General features: G+C 39.3%; 1 protein-coding gene across 1 annotated transcript in view; it reads right to left on the bottom strand.

Annotated features, from left to right (window-relative positions):
• The window catches only part of zbtb47b (zinc finger and BTB domain containing 47b), a 46,020-nt gene extending 20,541 nt beyond the window's left edge, over positions 1 to 25,479 (bottom strand). The window contains exon 1 of the mRNA XM_047349378.1: positions 24,823 to 25,479. Coding sequence (XP_047205334.1) covers positions 24,823 to 24,825 — 3 coding nt within the window. The 5' untranslated portion in view covers positions 24,826 to 25,479. The remainder of the gene's footprint in view (positions 1 to 24,822) is intronic.
• Positions 25,480 to 25,872: the final 393 nt, after the last annotated feature.

The raw sequence follows: 25,872 nt of genomic DNA, 5'->3' as shown, positions 1-25,872 counted from the left end.
GGCTGTGTAAGGGCTATTTGACCAAGAAGGAGAGTGATGGGGTGCTGCGCCAGATGTCCTGGCCTCCACGGTCACTGGACCTGAACCCAATCGAGATGGTTTGGGGTGAGCTGGACCGCAGAGTAAAGGCAAAAGGGCCAACAAGTGCTAAGCATCTCTGGGAACTCCTTCAAGACTGTTGGAAAACCATTTCAGGTGACTACCTCTTGAAGCTCATCAACAGAATGCCAAGAGTGTGCAGAGCAGTAATCAAAGCAAAAGGTGGCTACTTTGAAGAACCTAGAATATAAGACATATTTTCAGTTGTTTCACACTTTTTTGTTCAGTATATAATTCCACTTGAGGATAATTCATAGTTTTGATGCCTTCAGTGTGAAGCTACAATATTCATAGTCATGAAAATAAAGAAAACTCTTTGAATGAGAAGGTGTGTCCAAACGTTTGGTCTGTACTGTAGCTTTGTTTGTACAAAGCTTTTATTAATTAATTTACCCATCAGTTATCAAAAACAGAAGTATTTTCGCTTAGGATCTGCTTCATAAGAGAGAGATGAACACAAGTCTACAAAAACCTTAATGAATCTGGACTTCCAAGGTTTAAACCTTGAACAGTTTCTCCAGCATTTACTTCCCTGTTCCATATATATACACTTTATTAATTTGTTCAGTTTTCTACACTTATATATGCAATATTTATCTCAGTGAGCTTCTCTGGAGTTTTTTTGAGCTCGCAAGGATCATTATGTGCCAACCTGAACTTACAGTCAGTCACAAATTGGGCTGTTTAAAACTGAAGGTAGGACAGTTTTTTAAAGCTGCATGTGTCTTAAAGTTATGCCCTCTAAAGTTTTTTTTTTATTGTTTATAGTATCATTTTTCTGGTGTTTTTTGTTGTTGGTTTGATTACAATCCAGAAATGATGTGCAAATAAATATCGGTAGAAAACCATATATACATAAAATTACATAAACAAGAACAGAAAAATTCTGCCAATTATTGTGATCCCAAAAGTAAACTCTAAAAAAATAAATCAGTGATGTTAAAATAAATCCTACACCAGTTTCTGTGCATGCTTCAAAGTGTTGGGCTGCATGTAGAGTGTGACCCAGGTCAGTGAAAAATCAAAAGGTGTAACAATCAGCACTCTGTGCAAGGTCCTCAACATCCCAAGGTGGGTTTATTTTAGCACAGGAAGGGCAAGGTTTCGATCCAGACGGGATGTGACTGAGGACAGAGCAGCAAACAGAGTGCAGGCGGGCACACACACACCAATACACACGAGATTTCCAATCTTCCAACAAAAACGCACACACACCAGACAAAAACACAGTGTCTGGTTGCTCTACAAGGACTGACCGGCCTGTGCATTGGTATTCAGTGCCATTTCCTCTCTTATTAGCCGGCTCCTGCAGCACACCCCCTCGGTACACTCTCCCTGAGGAATGACAAATCATGCACACAACAAAACCTGTCAGGAGAACAAAATTAGGAAAACCTTGCTTATTAAATACTAACTAACTCTCCAAACAAATAATAGATATTAGAATTCAGCAGTAATTTGAAAGTACTTATTCAATTGTCATTTATATTAATTGCTGTAAACAATACAGCTAAAAGCAGTAATTACATTTCCATAAAAATAATTCATTTAAACAATAACGGTTTTCATGTAGCACACTAGATTCTACATGGGGATGAAATGCACTGTTTTCTGTTGTTTCTTTGGACAATTTTGCATCACATATTTTGTCTTTATAATTAATGACGCTACGGTGTCATTGTTCTGGCTAGGAAATAGATTTGCATTCTCTCCCTTGAGAATCTGGTCTGTTTGAGGAATTCAGTTATGGAGTTTTAGATTTATTCGTAGTTCTGAGCTGCTGAATAGGACTCAGAGTGAGAGGAACAGAGATCAGGATATCTCTCTCAGCATCAGATGTCACCTGAGGGTAAAATGCTGCAGCTTTAAATCAGATTGAGTACATGTTGTGGGTTGAAAATGGCGCTCCAAGGGCAATAATGATCTGGTCTGTCTTCAGGGATTTATACCAAAGCATCTAAGCCGAAGGTTGAGGCTGGGTAGAAATGTTTAAAATATCCAAAATTTATTGATTTCTTTCATTTCAGCTGATTGAGAATAGAAAGTCCCACTCAATTTTGTCAGTCCAAAAAACAGATTTTAGATCTAAAAATAATATTTTTGTTCTTTGTTTGATGTAATAATAAATACAACTTTGATCCAACAGATTCTAAGTGTTTGGTCCCATCACCGTACATGTATATGGTGAGAAATAGGAGCAGTCTACCATGAGTAAAAATATACACCACAAGTCTTTTGATGTAGGCATTTACGTTGATTCATACAAAACGTGACAGTCAATTAAAATTAAATACAAAAATCTAATCACAGCCTGTTGTGTGGAAATTGAATTATCTCACTCCAATCAGGGGTGGTAATCTCCTATAACATAAGGATCAATCACAGCAATGAGGACTGGGAGCAAAGCGGATGTAATATAAAATCTTCAGAGAAAAAAAAAAACAATTATACGTACGATATTAGCCTTTTTATATTTATTTTTCAGATTTCATCAGACAGCAAAGCGATGAAGAAGGAAAGTAACCCCAGAACAAAGGTAAGACTTAAACTTGGATCTGTTGTTATGCAGAACAAGTCATAGCAAAAAAAACAAAACATTAAAAACAAAAGTGGCCAGACAATGTAATGTTAAAATTTAAAAAGGATAATTATTTTTATATATAGCCATAACATTAATGACCAAACACACAAGATACCTTTTTTATATTTTTAATACAATTTGCTATTTATGTTTATATTTGTACCTGTTACATCAGACCTCTTATTCATTAATTTATAGTTTACTGTCCAATAGTCTGACAGCCCTGTAATATTTTAAAAAATCTTGATCAATAGCTCTATAGACTTTTCAAACATCTGGATGTTTTTGGCTTTCTGTTTCTGGGCAGTTTTTGTACCTGACCAAGACAGCATGTTGTCTAGAATGTCTGCTTAGGGAAATGCAAAGAAACAAGAAAAACAAAGATGGAAATGAGAAATAAAGTAGCCAGCATCCAAAAACCAACAATTGAAAGTTCTTCAAAAAGTCTGAAAAATATTGATCAATACTGAGCTTTTTAGAAGAAAATATTTTTTTTAATTAGCCATCACCCAATACTTTTCCACATACATGTAAACACTAATACATATAGAATGCATTTTCAATCCTACACATCCTTAACTGACAGAGAATCTTTGAAGCAATCTAATACTTCTTCACCCTATTGCATATCTGCCTCGCGTTTCAATGACACTCAGAGATATTCTGCTGAGTGAGTGACAGTCTAGCATCTCATTTCCACACATCTGCTACTGTACCATGCATGCTTGGATCTCCAGCTAAGTCAGGCTGCTACAGTTTTTGTAGACTTGCAGAAACATTACGTGTCATCAGCATCTCAGCTTAAAACACCATTTATACACCACATCTGTGCACTACTAACTAAGGAATATATGGATGTTTCAATTAATCTTATCCTATGCTATGCAGGTGCTCTGTCTGCAATGATGAATTTTCACTCACCTTGGAGAATGCTAGATGTAGCTGAAATAGCCAAGGAGTTGGCCCTATTATCTGATTTATTCTAATTATTTGGCCACTTGAGAGGACTCAGACTGAGTGTAAAGCACTGAACTTGAATCCCCCAGACGCTCAGGCGCACAATGTGAATTTCACACCCTTCATTCCAAGACAGAAAACAGGGGTGCAACATAAACATGCTTTATTTCTTCACATTTGGACCCATGTAAAATCTATATTTCTTTAGAATTACCATCAAACATGACAAGAAAACCTGTGACAGCAGCTTTAGTAAACGTTTGCCTGAATATGAACTCCTGAATCTAAGAAAAATCTAAAGCTAAAGTCTGTGAATCTCTGGTAACTTATGATCCAAGTGTATTTAAATTTGTCTATAAATATGGTCTATCCAGAACTCCTCAAGTGGCATAGTTTTAGCTTCACCTGGTTCAAATTCTGTAGAAAATCTCATTTTAAGCATCTTTTGCTATCTGATTATTAATCAAAAAATGTTTAGTCATCATTAATTAGTAAAATAATTGTTAGTTGCAGCCCTACATTTCTGTAACTTAAGTCAGACTTAAAATCAGTTGTAGTATCAGATTTATGCTTGAACTGACAAGACATCAAAGCCAGCCACAAAAACGACTTCATTGCTTAAAAAAATTAATTGTCAGAGTAAAAATCAAGAGTTTAATTCAGCAGGAAACTACAATCACATCACATCATTCTGTAACCACACAAACTGAGCATGAACTCTAATCCAACTCCCATGATCTCTCTCTGTCCTTCCCCTTTTCCCTCTCCTTCTCCTTCCCTCTGAAATGTCAGGAAAGGAGCTTGTTTGCCATCATTAGAGGGGCGCCACCTTTATCCAGCCTCTCGGTCAGATGTCTCCCTATACATTATTCATACGAGGCCTGACCTGTGGCAAACACACAATGGCAAAGATTACCAACGCACCCTGACACAGGGTGTCAATTAAACTGCCTTCAATCAAGGCACTGCGCTTGGCACTGCGTTTAAACACAGATTATTTCATCATTGGTCTAAGACAGCAATGTGATGGGATCCCCATCCATTATAGGGGCCTCTATGGGCCTGTTTCACAAAGCAGCTCTCAAGGCTGATGCAGTTAAGTCCCATTAAATGATTCTTTACTTTGATGCAGAACATTTAATCCTCTAAATGTGATTTAGAAAAGAAAGAGTTTGTGTTATAGCAAAGTAATCCCTAGTATGAATAATCTTGCTCTGCAAAAAGGCCTGCTTAACCTCTCTATTCCTAAGGGTTTGGCATACTTTCCTGTCACTCCCAAGATGTTTCTGTTTAATTTTTACCTTCATGTGTTGTGAGGTTTTCGGTGTCTATTTAACAAAAGCTGCCAGTAGACTGTCCACCCTGAGTGGAACAAGAAGGACAGTGGATGGACCTGAATGTCCATTACAGACTGGCACAGATGATTAAGTTTAATGTCACAAAAGCTTTTAGGTCCCATAGACCTGGAATCATGTTTTTGAGTCAATTTTTGGGGGGATATTTTGACCTCCGATCCAGGAATGACACCACACTCAACTGAATGGTTTTCAATTCCGTTTTATTTATATAGCGCCAATTCACAACACACGTGGTCTTAAGTAACTTTACAAAGTCAATGCAGTCGAATCATACAGATTTCAAGTTGAATACATACATTCCAATTAATCCTAACCATTAAACAATGCAGTAAAATTCTGTTTATTATTCAAATTGGTTAAAATGTTTTTCTATCTAAGGAAACCCAGCAAATTGCATCGAGTCAGTGACTTGCATCATTCACTTCTCCTGGATGAGCATGTAGAGACAATGGACAGTCGCTGGCATTGACTTTGCAGCAATCCCTCAAACTGAGCATGCATGTAGCTACAGTGAAGTGGAAAACCCTCTTTAACAGGAAGAAACCTCCAACAGAACCAGGCTCAGTGTGAGCAGCCACCTGCCACAACCGACTGGGGGTTTGAGAGAACAGAGCAGAGACACAAAAAGAGCAAAGAAGCACTGATCCAGTAGTACTTTCTATGGGAAAGAAAGGTTAAACATTAATGGTTATAGCTCCTTTACTGGCTTCATCTAGGAGAGAAAGACAACTAAGCAGATCAACTCTGAGCCAGTTTTCAAGTCTAGAGTATTAAAGAGAGCACACACAGTTAGTCACAGTAGAAGCTCAGCCAGTAACTATGTCTATGAGAGAAACAGGGTTAAACACTGAAAGACAAAACAAAGTGTATCATCTGTATAAGGTGAGCATTAAGTTGTTGGCAGAAGGAGCTCAACCAATGCCCCCATCTAGCAAGGTGCCACAACTAAACACAGAGCCAGGCCAGGTTTATCTTCTAGGAAGAGAAAAAACAGAGACAGAACATAAAGTTAAAAGCTAAAATAATAGCAAATAACGCAAATTTGGAGAGTTGTATAAGAAATGAACAGAGTGACAGAAAGTGGTCATTATGTTCTCCAGCAGCCTAAACCTATAGCAGTATAACTACAGAGATAGAGTGGCTTAGGTTATCCTGAGCTAACTATAAGCTTTATCAAAGAAGAAAGTTTTAACCCAAGACTTAAAAGGTGTCTGCCCCGCAGATGTTTCCAGTTGCAAACTGAAAAAAGAATGATTGTTGCTACCTACTAGGAGTAGTAACACTTTCCAGGAGAATTACATTTCTCTGCATTTTATGCATAAAAAAAATATATATATATATATATATAAATATATATATATAGGAACTAGTATCTGTTCTGTGGCCGATACACGGTTTATCTTGATACTCTGCCAACAATTAAATACACACTAACAGACGACTCTTATTTAATACAATTTGATTTCCCACTCAACTTGTATTCATTCCTATTCAGTGTTTAGATACAACATAACCTGATACTATGTGTTGTGATTAGTGGCAGGATGCGCTTAAAAAATGTATGTACTTATCTAGAGCCTTTAAAATACATTTAAATTGATTAATCCCCTTTTTATCACCAAGATTATCAATTCAAATAAAATTTACATATACACGGGATGCACAATATCGGCGATACACTATTGCTAAATATTATGATGACAATATCAGGAACAATAAAATCCACATTTTCCTGATGCTTTTCTCCCATAATGTCCTCACCACTAGTTGTCAGGTTTAGCCTCTAAAGCACAAACATCAAGTGTGGGCTTTCACTTTCAAGCAGAATTTGCATGTTTGGAACTTTAAATATAATATCCATCCAAATGTTGCATCAAACAACCCTTTGCGATTGTAATTTTGCACACGTTGATACTGCAATGACAAGTATATATTGATATATTTTGTAGTTTTAATATATGTGTAAACTTAAACAGTCATTTCAATAATAAACCGTTTAGCTCTAACCCCCAGCATCTTATCTGGCTACAATGTTTTCTGGTTTCCGAGGTCGAACCAACATGTTTTTGTGTTGAGATGCTGCTGTAGGTTTGAAGCGCTATAATACTCAATACATTCTGTGCATTTTTGTGCAGCTGGCAAAAGGAACTTCAGGTGCATTACTGCCACCTACTGGGCTGGAGTGTGTGGAGTGTGCACTGATAGACACTATATAGATTTCAAATAATTTACTCAATGGCAAGACAGAAGCTCTGCAATCAAATTCAACCACTGACAGGCAGCAGTTCGTTCAAATTAATTTCCAGCCGTTTGTTTGACTGCTGTAACATTCAAGAACAAAGCACCTCATGCAGACACATGCCACTTGTTCAAATATGCCCACATTTTTAAAGGAAATCTGATTTCAGAAAGACAATAAAGTCCATAAAATATGAGACTGCTCTGATAAAAAGCCTAGGTTTCTCAGTCATCTAGTACTTCATGTTTAATCCAGTTGGGGTGCAGGTGTGATGGATGATGCACAGCTTTGCCTGAGTCGAGCCTGTATTACTTAAAGAAAAATAACCTATCAAGTTGTAGTTGATTTGCTGCTGCACTCATTATCTGCAGAGGTTACTTAGACACCAGAGAGCAAGAAAAACCCACAGCGAATGTGTCTGTCAAGGTGATTAAAAGAACATTGTGAAAAACTCTCCTGGATCAGCCACATCAGGATTGATGGTTTGCCTCTGGCACGGACTGGACCCGATCCAGAGTCTGAGGATGAAGCTTCTTTTGCTCACTGCTAAGAAGGCCACTTCTCTCCCACACCATACACCAGAGGGCCCAGGTGGATTTACGACACTGTACAGAGTCCAACTCTGTTGGGTCCAAACATAAAAAAACAAAACAAACTGTGTGTGGTCTCTGTTGCGGACATTTACAAGTCCGAATCCTAATCCTTATGACTTGTCTGTTGAAATATTCTAGTCCCGGAACAAACCATGAGATATAAAGCAAACAAATAGCATCCAGCCTGTCTGTCTCATTTGCTTGCTGACCGTTGAACAGACTGTCATTAGCAAAGGCCAATGTCACAGTCATGGACGCATCAATAGTGCGAGGGAGGGCAGGTTGTACTCTGACAGGAGAAAGTCTCAGGGGTAAAGCACTGCAGGGGGGTTAAAGCTTTCTGGGCCCACACACAGACTGCACCAACTGAACGCGTTTCAAACAGAATCAAGCTTGGTGTAACCTATTCAAAATAGCACTATATATTATTTCAAATTATGTGTGAATTGCTAGGTGATTAAACAAGTGTAAGCTTGGGTAAACTTGCCATAAGTTCAACACCTTTAGAATCAATAATTTACTGTAATTACAATCTCAAAAAGGTGCAACATCAATTTTCAGAAGGTTATGTTAGAAGGGCAGTATGTAAATTAGGGCCGGGACTTTTCATGTGAAATCTAAACACATTTGCCACATAAACTACAGTGCTTAAATGAGTAAATATCAGATATCCAAGTGCAAGTGAATGCAGCACAAATGGATCTATATGTTACGTAGCACATGAGCTGCCTCCTGTGTTTGGCCTGTGTCGGGGGGCAGCGTTTAATGATGGTGTTTTATTATTAGACACGTGGAACCGTGTTTTTGAGAGTAAACATCAGCCACTCTGCAGTAGTCGTCAAATCTCCCGTTAGAGCAGAGGTGTGCAACTCCAGACCACGAGTGCCACTGTCCTGCAACATTTGGATGCATCCCATGCTTCAACACACCCAATTCAAAAGGCTGAATCACCTACTTGGCATGTCAGCATGGCTGTTCACTAACCATTCATTTTGGTTCTCTTTAGAGTCTCTTTTGTTCTCTGTGGTGTAGTCCTTGTTCCCTCCCATGGCTGGGACCAAGAATTTATTTAAATTTTCTACGTTTCTGTTATTTTATCTTGTTTCAAGAAGAAAATTAACAACTTTTTTGCCATTTTGTCCCTCTGATTGACCCCTTTCAAAATATAGAAACAGTAAAGTAGGAAATGTTCTTTCATAGAATAAAAAACAAGCGTCCCCATTAGCCATTACTTATTACGAAGTCTTTACTGTTCGTAAATCAGTGCACCAACATACTCATACATAAAAACAAGCTATTGATGTTGCTATGAGTACCTTTTGGGTGATATTAACCAATAGTGGAAATAATTCCCACCTTCTGGCAATTTGTATATGATTCCGCTGACATTTTATAGCCCTAAATTTACAATCAATGGCCGATGGATATTGGTCTTTAAAAATGTCATTAATTTGCACCACAATTCAACTCACTGTGACCTACTCAAATCCCCTCAAAGCTCATTAAGTGAATGTAGACATTTACAAATACGTGGAACCAGCAAAATGCCGACGATCCCATGTGTAAGGATGGTTGGTGTTGTGTGCTTCTTCGACCCATGTAGCTCTTCAAAGAGCACACTCAGCAGTCCTACTCACAGTGCACTGTCCAGCTGAGGGGCACAGCATGGCCTGACATGACTGACACCCAGAGGAAGGAGAGTGGGCACCATGTCAGGCCTCATCACGCTTGGTGGTGGATAGAGATGGCAGGGACGCAGTGCCCGCCTCTACGCACACAGATGAATATCCCTGAGCCATCATCAGGGGATTTCAGAGTGGAAACATGACGACCCTGAATGCAAACTCTCTGTGCGGGATATCGGCACTTTGCAGCAGCAAGTTTGGGCTCACCGTTACATCAGAGTACTTTTAAATGGTAGTAAAGAAAGCAACCAAAAGGGGACGAGGGCATGCCATTCAAAAGTCATCAGAGTAATGACTGATAGGGTGTTCCTCTGTGTTCTCATCAGACCAGCTCCTTACTTGCTGACTGTTGCAGACCTAAACTCTGACTCATATCTTACTCCTCAGCTGCTGCCTGGTTTGGACCCAACAAGACTGGTGTGGATGAAAACATTGAAGCTAATTTGAAAAGGACTCAGTTTTTATCATTTGTGTATCCTTAAGAACACAATTCTGAAAAAAGTGTAAGAAACTAAAATGACAACATCAAATCATCTACAAAGAAAACACAATGCAGACACAAAGCAATCATTAAGATATTAAGAGACAGAATCCTCCAAAACAAAATTCTGAAAAAAATGAATCTCATAATTAGTAGATTCGTTACACACAGCGATATATTTTAAGCCTTTGTTTATGCTAATTTTGATCATTATAGCTTACAGCTAACAAAAACACAAAATTCAGTTCCTCACAAATTTAGAACATAAAACCAATAAAAAATGAGTTTAAACATAAAAATGTGATATTATGGCCAACGCAGTCACAGGAAGGACTGCTGACTAAGCAGTTGTCCAGCAGACTGTAAATAATCCCCCTCCAAAAGGTAAGCCACAAATAGTAATTGCTAAACAAGCTGACTGGTCACAGAGTACTGTATCCAAGCATATTAATAGAACATTGAGTGGAAGGAAAAAGAAAACCAAGCAGCAAAAGGGGCACAAGTAACAGGGACAAACACAACCTTGAACGGACCGTGAACTGAATCTGATTCAGGTGCAGCTGGAGTCTTGTAAAACTTCCCTTTCATACTTCCAGGGATCATTGGTTACAAGTCACTTCTTACTGTCATCTCAACCCACTATGCTCTACCTGAAAACTCCTTCACATCTCTTGAACACTACCTGCTGCTTTAGGTGGTTGATCCCTGGTAGTTAAACTCACACACCTCAAATGCCCCCAACCCCTTACAGGTTCACTGTTCTATCTGTCTACCTTTTATTCACAAACATTTTGAAAAAGTCCTTCCAGGTAATATAATGACGCAAAATCTCTAGTCGCTTATCTTCAAAATACACTCGAAATTTTAGAAATACACTGTGTGATGTTCAACAATTTTTTCTTTTCTGTTTTTTTATTTTACCAAACTCTATGTTACAGAAGTCGTCTCTCCTGTTGCTTATTTGAAGTGATGAAAGTATAAACTATTTTAACATTTTATGACCGCGTTCTTGTCTGATTGCTTTCACTGAAAAAATGAAAAGCATTCGCCAAATTATAATGAAAATGTTTTTACGAAGTAACTGGGAAGAATGTTAATCACATGTTATGAGTTGCAGCAGAACCTGGTGACTCCTAAAATAAATGTTCCAATTACACATGGACTGGTTACTGGTATGAAGACATGCAGAGATATTTAACAGCTATGGTCTAAAACTCGCTAAAAATTAAAGCATTCTTTCTGTTTTTGCCTGTTTTGTCATACTTAAATGTTTAAGGTCATTAAACTAATTTTAATATTGGATAAAGACAAATTGAGCAAGTAAGGAAGGAAGGTTTTATGATGATTTAGTTTAAGAGAAAACAATCCCAACCAATGGGGCCCTCTGTGAAAATATAACTGCCCCCAAAACCTAATAGGTCTTTGTGATAGCTGGAAAAGAGTCTTACCTTTCTTTGGAGGAATTTTGCTCCTAAACCATTTTTTTTCAGGGCGGACTTGCTGGTGTGCATAATCCAAGTGATCTCTATTTTAGGGAGGCAAATAAAGGGTCAGACATATTTCTTCTGGATTTTCTAGTTAAGAGCTGAACCTGAAGTTCCATCAATTACGGCTTGACTGTAGATATATTGTTCCTTTTCTGAATTGCTGTCAGTTTTACACAAGATGCAACGGGACACACACCTTCCAAAAAGTTCTACTTGTGTCTCGTCAGTCATCAGAATATTTTTACAGAGGTTTTGGGGATCATCAAATGTTTTATTCTCACTTAACTGTGGAAACTGAGGTCTGCAGTACTTTAAATGTTGTTTTTGATTATTTTGTGACCTCCTGGATGAGTCGTCAAGGCACTCTCCGGGGAAGGTTCACCACTGTTCTCTGTTTTGTTAGTTGGTGGACAATGGCTAACATTTGCTGCAGTCCCAAAGCTTTAGAAATACTGTAGCTTTGCAAGCGTTTCCAGCCTTAAAGATGTCAGTGACTTTGTTTCTCATCGGTTCCTGAATTTCTTTAATCAGGGCATGATGTTTTGCTGTTTGAGATCTTTAAGCCTACTTCATGGTGTCAGACAGATCCTATAAAAGTGATTTCTTGACCGTACAAACCCAGCATTAATCAGGCCTGGGTGTGGCAAGTGGCACTGAACCACTGCGGTTCTTTTTTCCTTCTTAAATTATGAACTCTACAAGGAAAGCAAATGTTTTCATTGCACCATATTAATCAAACGCAGTTTTAAAACTGCCATTGGCAAGTTTCAAGCTGGTGGGAAAGTGTTTTTAAATAAAAGCCATGAGATCATTTTGTTTTTATTTGTTTGAAATCTTTTTGTTTGTACAGTGATGGCAATGATTATTGATTGACAGCAAGATTATTATACAGTTAGGACCTCACGCAGGCTCATTTATAAAACTTCTTCTTTTATGAATGCAATAAAAATGAACAAAATATTTAAAATTCTACCAAATGCTTAAAGAATACTTTTAATGAACTAACTCATTAACTAAACCGCCTAAAACACAGGCAATTAGAAGATTTCTGATGAAATGTGGAATCATTTCAGATAAAGCAGAGAAAAAACTTCACAACTTGCCGCTGATTTTTCTTTTTTCCTCTACTTTAGCTAATTATTTTATACCCCTCAGCCTTTTCAAATATTTAACTTGTCTAACCACATTACTTACTGCTGGCTGCAATTAGTAAAGACAATTTTATCAGCATTCCTGCTGTTCTAATCCCAGACATCCAATCTCCTATCACTCACCACTGTGGGAGTTGCTCCATCCTAATCTTGCCATGCCTCGCCTTGTTGGAGCTCCACCACCTTACGCTGTTGGTTTTAAAACACGTTTCCATCTATATGTTAATGCAACTATTGGTGATCTGCCAATTTAAGGGTGATACGAGATTATCCGATCATGAAATTGGGGAGCACAAACAAAAACAAGGACAAGAACCCAGCAGAAGCAGCCTGTTGGCATCATCCATGATGGAAAAAATTGACAGCATGTGTGGGACAGGCTCAGCTGCAGGGATGCCTATCTTTTGAACATACTGAACGCTGCTGGATGAATCTGAGGACAGCGTGTGTGAGCTCGTGGTGCACAACACAAGCTGAACGAAGACATCAACAGGCAGCTGTCTGGAGGTGAGATGATGAGCAAGCTGGATAATCAAAAGGAGCTGCACGCAGGGGCTGTGGGTGGCGCATCAGGGCCAGAGGGTCCGCACTGATGCTCTGCCAGGAAGTTTGTGTCTGGGCCAGTGATCTGGTATAGGAAACGCTGAGTCAGGAAACCTGGCGAAGAGAAGGCCTCCATGGTGCTGGCATCTCTTCCACACAACACCGCCCTGCTGGAGTCATAACACACCGCTCCCAAGCCAGCACACCACATGCGTGGGCACACTGCAGCTTGCACCACACACCCACCAACAAAACACACATGCAATGGCAAAAACAAGGGGAAGGACACTAAAAACCTGTTGGGACGAATTTCTGATTCTAAAAAAGTACAGTGCCTTGCAGGAGTGTTCATTACCCTTTAACGTTGTCACATTTTGTCACAACCACAAACTTCTGTGTATTTTCTTGGACTTTTTACACTGTAGATCAACACAAAGTAGAGCATGACTGTGAAGTTTAAGAAACACCTGAAAGGTGTAGCTTGCATTTGTATTCAGCACCTTTGAGTCAATACGTTGTAGAACTATGTTTTGCTGCAAGTCTTGGAGATGACTCTCTAAGCTTTGCACATATTTGCCAATTTCTCTTCTTGGTAGGTCAAGCTCAGTCAGAATGGATGGAGAGCATCTGTGAACATACATTTTCAAGTCTTGTCTCAAATTCTCAATTAAAGTTAGGTCTGGAGTTTGACTGGACCATTCCAATTAGTGGATGTGCTTTGGTCTAAACCCTTCTATTGTAGCTCTAGCTGCATGTTTAGGGTCACTGTCCTGCTGGAAGGCGAACCTCTGTTCCAGACAAAGCCAGAAACTGCCTTGTTTTTAGCACCACCTCTCCCTGTCTCTGGTGAAGAAAAAACAGTCCTGCAAAATGATGCAGCTGCCACCTTCTGATGCTGGTGGGAGTGTTTGTTTCCTGCAAAACATGGCATGTAGGCCGAAAATATAAATTTGACCAGAGCTGTAACCTTGTTTGTTGCAAATTGGAAACAAGATTTATTATGTCTTTCTAAGAATAATGTCTTTCCTCTTGCTGCCCATCCATAGGCCACATTCATGTAGTCTCGGCTAGTAGGCTTCCTATCAACTGCAAACAGTACTTCTTATGGCTCTCGTTTTGCCTTTGAGTGCACTACTAAGAGCTGTCCTGCCTCCCACCTGAGCTGAGGATCCCTGTTGCTACTCCAGAGATAACAAGGGCCTCTTGGCTGCTCATTGGGTTGGTAGGTGTGTTAGACTTTCACCATTTCTCAGATGAAGGATTCAATATCGCTGTTATATAACCTAACTCAGCTTTAAAGATGCTGTCAACCCCCAGGGCTTTCACAGAACAGATTATATTTCTCACAGGTGGACTATTTACTACTTAAGTGACTACTGAAGGCATGTACCTTAATTACATGTATCAAGGTAAGGAGTTCTGAATATAAATGCACTCCAAACATTTTAGATTTTTTATTTGTAGAAAAAAAAATAAAAATCCCATCTACCTCATAATCATTCTGGTTTGTGTCAGTCTATCATACAACATCCTAATAAGGTATGCACACACAGGGTGAAGATCTACCAATAAAGATGGCTATCAGAGGCACTAGCAGAAGACAGAGTGCAAACAGACCCAAAAGTAATAAAACAAATAGATCTGGTAAACAAATGATTGTCTCTTTCGTAGCTTAAAACTAAGAGCACCTTGTCAAATCCATCAGTAATACAGTATGTTGGTCTGTGTGTGTGTTTGGAGGCAGCTGATATATTTCACGAGAAGGTCGGAGAGGACAGAGAAGAAAAAACTGGGACGAAAATCAGCTTTCTAAAGCAACAACCAGTGAGCAGAAGGCAGGTTGGAAATGCTCAGTGTTTCTGGAGAAGATTTATACTCAAGTGATTTCAAATACATAACTATAAGTTATGTCATTCACATGCAAAGGTGGTGAGAAAACCGTTTTTTGTTTTTTGTTTTTTTACAAAAAATAACTTCCAAATGATTGTAAGAAAAAGACAGCCAGCTTACTTCCATTTTCGTACCTTTTTCACTTATGCTTCAGATGCTAATACATTCCTTTTGGTAGATTCTAATTACTGATTCATGCAAATAAATAATCATAAAATGCCATGTTAGTCCTGTTAACTAATGAAATGTTAAAGATTGTTACCCCTGATCAAACTGTATTAACTTTAAACAACCTCCTGCTGTAAGATATTTGCTGGAGTCACCAAACCATGTTTCCATACCGTAGACAGCAAATCAATAGTCTTCAAAATTCTGCATAGTCATATGCAATGTATGAATTTTTAGGTGCAACATCTTGTTATTTCCAGTTTGTCACAAGCCCTTTTACAATCTATTTCACCTAAAAGGTGGCGCAACCTTTACAAGAAGAAGGAAGTGACAGGATGCGTTTCCTGTCTATGTTTTCACGTTTTCCTCAGGTTTCCTTGTAATTTATGTATTCTCGTTTAGATAGATTTTTTTTGCCCCCACCTTCAAAATTTACGGAGACATTTCTGTAGTGTAGCCAAGGCTCTGAGATTGAAAAAACGAAAATGATTAGTTTCTTAAAAAAAAAAAAAACTTACATAAAGACTTTGGTCCAAACAATAAGATGCTGGGGCTTTTCTATGACATATCTCACATGACTTTAAGTGACATCTTTCACACACAGATCACCTTCTTTTTGTGTTTTATTCACACAGACACTCAACAATAATCAAAGAGCAACAATGGACACTTTTTGCTTTTTTTATTTTTTGCTATTTTATTTTTATTTTGTTTTTACATAATATCATATTCCCCTGCCAATTCATATTAGTTGGATAAAGCAGACACTTGTGTATAAACAAACCTACTTAACAGTGGATGGTAGCGGTTTGCAACCAAGCACTCACAATTAAGTTCAGACTGTGGGTTGATCCAAACGCTGCTCTTATTTAATTTTTATAACATCCTCCAAACACATAATTAGTTAATGCCAAAGACAATGCACCAGCATGTGGATGCATTTTTCTGATGACAAAAAACAAAAACTGTAAAGCAAAGTGCTCCATCTGCCATAAAAATGTGTCAGTCAAATCCAGCTCAATAAATAATTTGCATCATCAGTTAAAGGTGAGACATCAACATCTAGACTGTGACAAGAAACAAGAAAGCATACAGAATAGATGGATGGATTTCAGAATAACTTGAACACAGATATCCCACCAATAGAATACATGCAAATGTGCAGTCATCTTTATAGGTTAAATTAGACCTGCTATGGACCAAAGCACCAGCTTCATGTTCTAGTTATTAGCAAAGTAGGTTTGTGGTTCATCTGTGAATATCACTTTAATCCAATCATCATCCAATCATCATAGTCCATAGCTTAGTCTACGTTACTCTTGTTTTTTCTCTCTTGTATTAACCACAGTTTCTTTTTTTTTTTTTATGAATTCTTTCTTAAATGACTTTTTCATGTGGTGCATTTTCTATTTTAATGCCTTTTATTACAGTTAGACATCTTCTTGTATGTTTATCTTGTGCAGGCTATTCATTTTGTTTCATCCCATTTTTAGTTTCAAATTTAAATGAAGGGAGAAATCTGTGTTTTTGTGTCACAAGAAGTGTGAACTTTGCTTGGTTGGGAATGTATTACTGCTTTCCATTACTTCATTGTACAGCTCTCGTCTTTTAATCATGTACAATATTGGGAAATTTTTTTTATTAAAATTAAATAGAAATAATTTTCTATTTAAAGTATGGACATAATTTGTCTTTTACAGCAGTACAATTATTGCACAAGCGATGTTGCACTATTAGTTGTCCATGTCAATCAGTATATCACTCACACAGATACAACTTTCCCCAATGTCCACTGTCTGCAGGATTCTTATTTTGAAAATCTCAGATGAACTTTAGCATAAATGCTGCCCATCAAAAATAATAGCAAGCTCTCACAGTTTGCATGAGCCATGAACAATCTACAGGGTTCTAGGGATGCGCTATATAAGGACAACATGTACTTGTGAAGCTATTGATTAATGTTACAAAGACGTTATTATGATTAACATACATTTTTCTTATTCTTTTCTACCTTTTTCTGCATCCTAATCTCACCTTTGCTTTTTTCTGAGCTTCAGCACTAAGGCCACCAGGAATATTCAACAAGTGTGGCCATGGAGGCGTGTGAAACTCCAACATACCAAGTATACTGCATGCATGCAGAATTTGCATGAGGTGCACTGGAAATATAACATCCTACCAAATATTGTCTCTGATCCAGTTCTTTGCGACTGAAATTCCAAAATCACTGAAACAAAGAAAGTAAAAGAACTACACAAACCTCCATTAGAAAATATTACCTCAAGATCTTGTAAAACTCAAGCGAATCCTGTATAAGTATATATCTTTGGTTTCATCATTTCACCAAAACATTATAATTTCTGTTTAAACTTTTTTTTTGATGCTTCTTTTCTTAAAGATTCTAAGAAACAAATCCCAGAATACAAATCCCTAAAAGTTGCTCAGCATTTCTGATAAAGTTCGGTTAATTATTTTCTTCTGACATGAACCGCTCTAAAAGGAAAGCAGCAGTTAAAGAAAAAAAATGTTCACATGTAAAAACAATGTTTTTATCTCAGTGTAAAAAGCAAATTCACCTCTTTTAAAAACAAGCTTGTGTCATAGATGGAACACGAACAAACGGACCCTTACATAAGCTCAGCGTGTCTCAGTGTATTTGATCTTGCTGTCTGTGCAGCGATGTCCATTGCTCCTAATCTTTGGAGCATAAATCAGCAGCACCTACATGGCGGTCTGAGTTTCTTGTTAACCAATCTCTGACCAGAACCTGAGGATGCCTGCGCTGCAACGGTTTAACAAAGACCGATGCTGGTTTCATCGCTTGGCTCTCAAAGACAGATGGGTCCAGTGTTGGCAGGATTGCCAGAAATAAGCAGTTAAAACCTGCTCAGGCCTTTTTAGGCTGACGACCTACTTGGCTGATACTCTACACTAGAAACCATCATACTGAACAGAAAATACGCTCAATTGCTCAGCTAACGTCTGACAATAAGATACCATATAGAAATGAGAACATGGACTAATTAACACACATGGGCAAGTACAGCCATGAGAAAAAAAACTGCTTCAAGAGCTCAGATGTTTCCATTTTGTGGAGAAATTACGTCAAAAGTCATGACATTAGCGTAAAATAAACAACCAAAGATATCCTGATATTTATTTTGCCATATTACACTTAACTGACTACAGGAAAACGTCTTATCTCCTTGTGGTGATATTTTACCTTTTCTTAAGCTTCTGGATTGATCTGTGGTTGACTGGGGTCCATATTAGTAAGGTTTTAGGTCGATTTCTTCAATTTGTTTCTTTAAGTTGAGATTTTCCTGTTATGTCTCATCTTAATTGTTCTGTGTAATTGTTAAGAGACATATTGTGTTCAGTTTCTGCATATTGCATTGTGACTTTTATAAAATTGTTTTTTTTAACCCTATAGGGATCTATTTGTGAGCGTGTTAGATTTTTTGTTTTAGAATAATTTGCACACATTTAAAATCTCTCTGAAATTACTTTTTTTATTTTTTATTTTATGACAGTGGTTTATTTTGATTTATGTGGTGGCCCTGTAGCATTTCTTATTTCATTTTAAATTAGCAACTTTTCACCAGTTTTGTAATGCACACCTCTTTCTGTAAACTTAAAATGTGGAGTTTCTTTTCATCTATTTTGCCTCTTTTTGAGGTCTCTGCATCTGTTGTCCTCAACTCCAACTGGTTTGGTTTGATAGCCTCCATGGCCCCGTGTAATTCAACCAGTAGTTATGTAACATAAGGCAAATGAGATGCAGGGAACTTACATGAGATCGACCCCTGTTTGAGGTACACAAAGTATTTAGAGCATTTATCTGGGACCAAAAGTGGTCAAAGATAAGACTATCTCTGCATCAGCTAGGGATAACATTAACTGTACTCACACCAACCATGCTGCAGTTTCTCTCTCATGTCCTTCCAACAGAAACAGAGAAGAAAAACAGAGCAATAACCAAACACCCCGTTCCTCTTTGCTCCCGGCAGAAGCAACCCAGTGAGCACCAGGACAAACCCCGCTGACCTGACCCAGATATTAACCCAAGCCTCCAGATGTGAGCGCGCGCTGGGATTACTCCACCGCTGCATCCAGCTCCACATGCTTTTCTAATGATGCATCCTGGAATGACCCTGGAGCCGGAGCGGACCGTTGGCTACACTATCACACTCTGTAGCAGTCATGTTCTTTCCTGTGTGCTTTGGTGTATTGATGGTATTTACAGCATTTATTGTTCTTTTGATACATACACCATCTATCTAAAAGTCCTTTTCGATTCTTCTTTCAGCCAGCTGTCTGGCAGTTTGCAGCAACATTTAGGGAAAGAGCATTGCTGCTTTTCTCTATAAATCAAAGAGTTGAAAAAAAAATGTCAGGTCACTCCAGAACTTTCTTATTAGAAAGACTTTAAACCTGTACGAAACATATGATAAACCCGCTAAGAATTTTAGCTGCTTTGAAACTGCAACTCTAGAAAACGTTGGTACAACTAGCCCTACGCCTAGTTAAAAACTATACTCGTCTATGAAAATAAGAGATTTAAGGGAGTAAAAATGAATCATATTTGCCTAAACAGATCACGCAGCAGTTGAAACATACTGTAAAACCTGTCTTTCTCTGTTGTAAATATTTCTGCTTAACCATTTCATACACAGGTGCACCTCAATAAATCTAAATATAATCAAAAAGTTAATTTATTTCAGTAATTAAATTTAAAAAGGAAAACTTGCATTATATAAATGGTGATTTAGTAAAGCAACCCATATGGCAGCAATCACTGGAAGTCAAAGTGTACCACCAGTGCCAGTTTACTACAAATCAGCCCCATATGAAAGGTGCATCTCAGTCAGTCATTTTCTAGCGCTTCTTCCATAGTGGGTCGCAAGAAAGCTGGAGCCTATCCCAGCAGTCTATGGGCGGAAGGCAGGATACACCCTGGATGGGTCGCCAGTCCATCGCAGGGCAACACAGAGACACACAGGACAAACAACCACGCACACACTCATTCGTGCCTAAGGGCAATTTAGAAAAAAACAATTAACTTAACAGTCATGTTTTTGGACAGTGGGAAGAAGCCAGAGAGAACCCATGCATTCACAGGGAGAACATGCAAACTCTATGCAGAAAGACCCGCAGCCAAGCGTTGAACCCAAGACCTTCTTGCTGTAAGGCAACAGTGCAACCAACTGCGCCAGCATGCAGCCCAGGTGCACACAATAGAAAAGGTAATTCATTCAAAAACGCAGAACTCAAATATAGATTCATTACACACAGTGGTAAATTTCATGTACTTATTTTAATTTTGATTATATCAGCTGCAGCCAATGAAAACCCAAAGCTCCTCTGTGACTACAACCAATAAAAAACAGGCCTTCAGCAAACACATGTTGATCCAGTCCTTTTCCTCCTCAGCCCTGGTAAGGCACTTCTGACACCGTCTCCGGTTTGGGAATTGCAAAACCAGGGGTGTCCAAAGTCAGTCCTCAAGGGGCAGCGTCCTGCGTGTTTAAGATGTTTCTCTGCTTCAGCACACCTTATTTCCACTGAAGGTTGATTAACAGACTTTTGCTGAACTGCAATCACCTGAATCTCCCTCAAACTCTTGAATGAGATTTGCTTTATAATCCTCTCAAGGCAACAGTTATCCATGTTGATTGTGCATCTTTTTTATTTATACCACATGTTTTGCTTCCAGTAAACGTTCGATCAATATGCTTGAGTGCAGCACTCTAAACAGCCAGCGTCTTAAGCACCTTTTGTGGCTTACCTTGTGGAGTTATCAATGCCAAGAAGTCTAATAAAATATTGTAATTTTAGGAAAAATAATCAAATATAGCACTCTGGTTGTTATGAATTCACATGAGTATATATTTCTAATTAAATTAAGGGAAATAAATAAAGTTTTTATGCTACTCTAATTTACTGAGATGCATCTGTCTATAGGCTGCAGCCAGGTTAAGTGGGGAGTGACATCTCTTCCTCTGGTCAGCTGGTTCTCCATTCATGCATGTCTCTTCCTGACAACCTTCCAGCACAAGTGCTGCTGAGGAAAAATGTGCCACCTTTACTTTCACTCGTCCTCTGAACATGTGCATCAGCAGGGGGCAATCTACAGGGGGGCAACTGCCCCGCTGCTGTAGAGCTTTGCCCCACCAGCTGCCCCCCTACTTTTATCTCCTTAAAATACTTGTAACCACTAATCGCTTGTCTGTCCAAAAGCCTCTTACAGCCTTCAAATTAAACATTAATTTATCAAAAATATCTAATTGAAGATATAATCTGAGGTCCCTGAAAAACATAGTTACGACCCTGCATCAAACACCATCTCTCAGCACATTAACGAGGCAGTCTGTCTGCAGCCCAGCAGAGTGGAGTAACTGAGCTGTCCAGATTTCTGCAGTTAAAGTCAGTTTGTTCAGGTGATGTTTCAACACACAACAGTAAAGGCAACTTAGGTTTGCAATGAAAGAAATCTCTGCTGAAGTGACCGACGTACATTTATTAATCGTTTGACGACACTGACTCACTCTCCTGTGATTTGTAAGAGTGTTAGCATATTTCTCTTCTTAGTTTAGCTTACAATAAGCACGATAATAGTTAAAGTTTAGCTATGAAAACAAAATGTTCGGGTTTGCTTTTGTAGGGGCTGCAGTTTCACTGACGGCTCTATGTGATCAATAACACAGCAATGAGGCACAATTAAACCACATTGCATCCGGTCGGTCAGATAGGGAAAATAATAAATTGGCTGCCATGAGAATAAAATTTCACTTTGTCAGTGTGATCATTACTGGTTTCATATTGCTATAGACATCTTGTGGTAACAAATGGACTATTTTTTTCCTAATCTTGATGCTTGCACATTGCTGATCAAAATTAAAAAGAAATTTAAAAGTGGAGACATTTCCAGTTTCTTTAGCGAAAACTGAGGGATAAGAAAGAAGAGACTGTGAGATATGAGGAAGGAAGAATGATGGAGAGAGCAGGAGGGTCACAGGTGAAGGAGGCCACTGAAGGGGCAACAGGTGACAAAATGAGTGAAGATGAGAAAAATTATGTTAACGCAAGCGGTGAAGATTGGAAGATTTCAGAATCAGAGAAAGAAGATGCAGAGGAAACTGATGAAGGCGAGAAGGAAGACACAGAGTCAGAGGATCCAGCCTTTCCAGCTGGACCACCTGGTATGGATTTATTACCTGTATAAATTCTAGTGCAGAGATATTAGATGTTTCAAGAAATAACATATCTGCACAGGTCTACAGGTGTGTTATGAAGTTAGATAGTCCAGGCTTTATGGATGTAGTCCATTTATGTTATAATTTTATGTTACAATAAAACACAAAACGCAATGAAAACTGTATTAGATCATTCTAATTGTCACTATAATATCTATATACAGGTCCTTCTCAAAAAATTAGCATATTGTGATGAAGTTCATTATTTTCCATAATGTCATGATGAAAATTTAACATTCATATATTTTAGATTCATTGCACACTAACTGAAATATTTCAGATCTTTTATTGTCTTAATACGGATGATTTTGGCATACAGCTCATGAAAACCCAAAATTCCTATCTCACAAAATTAGCATATCATTAAAAGGGTCTCTAAACGAGCAATGAAACTAATCATCTGAATCAACGAGTTAACTCTAAACACCTGCAAAAGATTCCTGAGGCCTTTAAAACTCCCATCCTGGTTCATCACTCAAAACCCCAATCATGGGTAAGACTGCCGACCTGACTGCTGTCCAGAAGGCCACTATTGACACCCTCAAGCAAGAGGGTAAGACACAGAAAGAAATTTCTGAACGAATAGGCTGTTCCCAGAGTGCTGTATCAAGGCACCTCAGTGGAAAGTCTGTGGGAAGGAAAAAGTGTGGCAGAAAACGCTGCACAACGAGAAGAGGTGACCGGACCCTGAGGAAGATTGTGGAGAAGGGCCAATTCCAGACCTTGGGGGACCTGCGGAAGCAGTGGACTGAGTCTGGAGTAGAAACATCCAGAGCCACCGTGCACAGGCGTGTGCAGAAAATGGGCTACAGGTGCCGCATTCCCCAGGTCAAGCCACTTTTGAACCAGAAACAGCGTCAGAAGCGCCTGACCTGGGCTACAGAGAAGCAGCACTGGACTGTTGCTCAGTGGTCCAAAGTACTTTTTTCGGATGAAAGCAAATTCTGCATGTCATTCGGAAATCAATGTGCCAGGGTCTGGAGGAAGACTGGGGAGAAGGAAATGCCAAAATGCCAGAAGTCCAGTGTCAAGTACCCACAGTCAGTGATGGTCTGGGGTGCCGTGTCAGCTGCTGGTGTTGGTCCACTGTGTTTTATCAAGGGCAGGGTCAATGCAGCTAGCTATCAGGAGATTTTGGAGCACTTCATGCTTCCATCTGCTGAAAAGCTTTATGGAGATGAAGATTTCATTTTTCAGCACGACCTGGCACCTGCTCACAGTGCCAAAACCACTGGTAAATGGTTTACTGACCATGGTATCACTGTGCTCAATTGGCCTGCCAACTCTCCTGACCTGAACCCCATAGAGAATCTGTGGGATATTGTGAAGAGAACGTTGAGAGACTCAAGACCCAACACTCTGGATGAGCTAAAGGCCGCTATCGAAGCATCCTGGGCCTCCATAAGACCTCAGCAGTGCCACAGGCTGATTGCCTCCATGCCACGCCGCATTGAAGCAGTCATTTCTGCCAAAGGATTCCTGACCAAGTATTGAGTGCATAACTGTACATGATTATTTGAAGGTTGACGTTTTTTGTATTAAAAACACTTTTCTTTTATTGGTCGGATGAAATATGCTAATTTTGTGAGATAGGAATTTTGGGTTTTCATGAGCTGTATGCCAAAATCATCCATATTAAGACAATAAAAGACCTGAAATATTTCAGTTAGTGTGCAATGAATCTAAAATATATGAATGTTAAATTTTCATCATGACATTATGGAAAATAATGAACTTTATCACAATATGCTAATTTTTTGAGAAGGACCTATATATATATATATATATATATATCTCAAGAAGCAAAGATGATACCTAAAAGTTGTCTTGTTCCTAAGAAGAAAAAAAAATGGCACAATAAATAATTGTGTGTGTGTGTGGGGGGTTGTTGATTCCATTTACATATATGATATTTCTTACATACTTCAATGAAGAGGTCCGGCATTGCCACCCTGCCTAGACCTTTTGCGCCTCCTTTGCCCTCGCACGTCACATTTTCTAGATCCGCCACTGTGCACCAGTCACAACCCCGAAGGTTATTGCAGAAGCGCCCTCAGATGAAGGAAATTAACTCCTTCATTGCATCCACATGACTCTTACAGAAGCAGCTGCATTCTTTAGGGCAGCCTCAATCTCCAACTCCAGCCCGTGTGCACAAGTTGCAAACTTCTCTGCAAACGCTACCACCCACAAAAACACACGGGTGACAACAACCTGGAGGGGAGTACCGATGATGAAGTGTGTTGAAGTTCAGTCGGCCGCTAAGTGGCTCAACTTGCAACAGAAATGAAGAAAAGGGACAGAAAATAAACAAAAACGCAGCCTGCAGCCTACCATTTTGACCCAGCGCTTGGAGGCTCCAAGGAGTCCCAGAATAACTCCTTTCGCTGCGGTTCCCACCTCGCCATGAAAACCATCGTTGGATTGTCACATTCCTGCAGATTTTTTTTTTTTTTTTGCCCTCTCCTCAGTCTGTTTCCCTCCTCGGAGTGTAGCTAAAGCGTCCAGACGACAAAAATGCAGAGGCTGCTTTTGCAGAAGGAATTGGTGATTGGAGCTCTGGGATCAGATGGGCTTTTTGTCAGACGCTTTTAAAGGGACACGGTGCTGTTTTTGAAGCAGGGCAGGAGGGGTAGGGGGAGTTCACATTCAGGCGCATTTTCCTTCCACTGTCCGGGGAGTTTTTAGAAGACGGACCGCGAAGGTCGCGCAGCGGCCATATGGCGCAAAGGCTGGTGTGCGCGCTTTCGCGTTGTGCGCTCCTGGTTGAAAAAACGTGACGTCAAGCGGCGGGCAGACACGTGCGGAGGTCAGAGAGTTCACTCATTATGACATGGCAGCAGTCACTGGACATCCAAGTGCATCACAGGCGCCGTTTTACCGCATGTTAGCTCCATATACAGGTCCTTCTCAAAATATTAGCATATTGTGATAAAGTTCATTATTTTCCATAATGTCATGATGAAAATTTAACATTCATATATTTTAGATTCATTGCACACTAACTGAAATATTTCACCGTGCACAGGCGTGTGCAGGAAATGAGCTACAGGTGCCACATTCCCCAGGTCAAGCCACTTTTGAACCAGAAACAGCGTCAGAAGCGCCTGACCTGGGCTACAGAGAAGCAGCACTGGACTGTTGCTCAGTGGTCCAAAGTACTTTTTTCGGATGAAAGCAAATTCTGCATGTCATTCAGAAATCAAGGTGCCAGAGTCTGGAGGAAGACTGGGGAGAAGGAAATGCCAAAATGCCAGAAGTCCAGTGTCAAGTACCCACAGTCAGTGATGGTCTGGGGTGCCGTGTCAGCTGCTGGTGTTGGTCCACTGTGTTTTATCAAGGGCAGGGTCAATGCAGCTAGCTATCAGGAGATTTTGGAGGACT

Source organism: Girardinichthys multiradiatus, chromosome 21, assembly GCF_021462225.1.
Source record: "Girardinichthys multiradiatus isolate DD_20200921_A chromosome 21, DD_fGirMul_XY1, whole genome shotgun sequence".
NCBI lineage: Eukaryota > Metazoa > Chordata > Actinopteri > Cyprinodontiformes > Goodeidae > Girardinichthys > Girardinichthys multiradiatus.
Note: the sequence above shows the minus strand (reverse complement) of the source record. Positions and strands in the feature narration are given on the sequence as shown.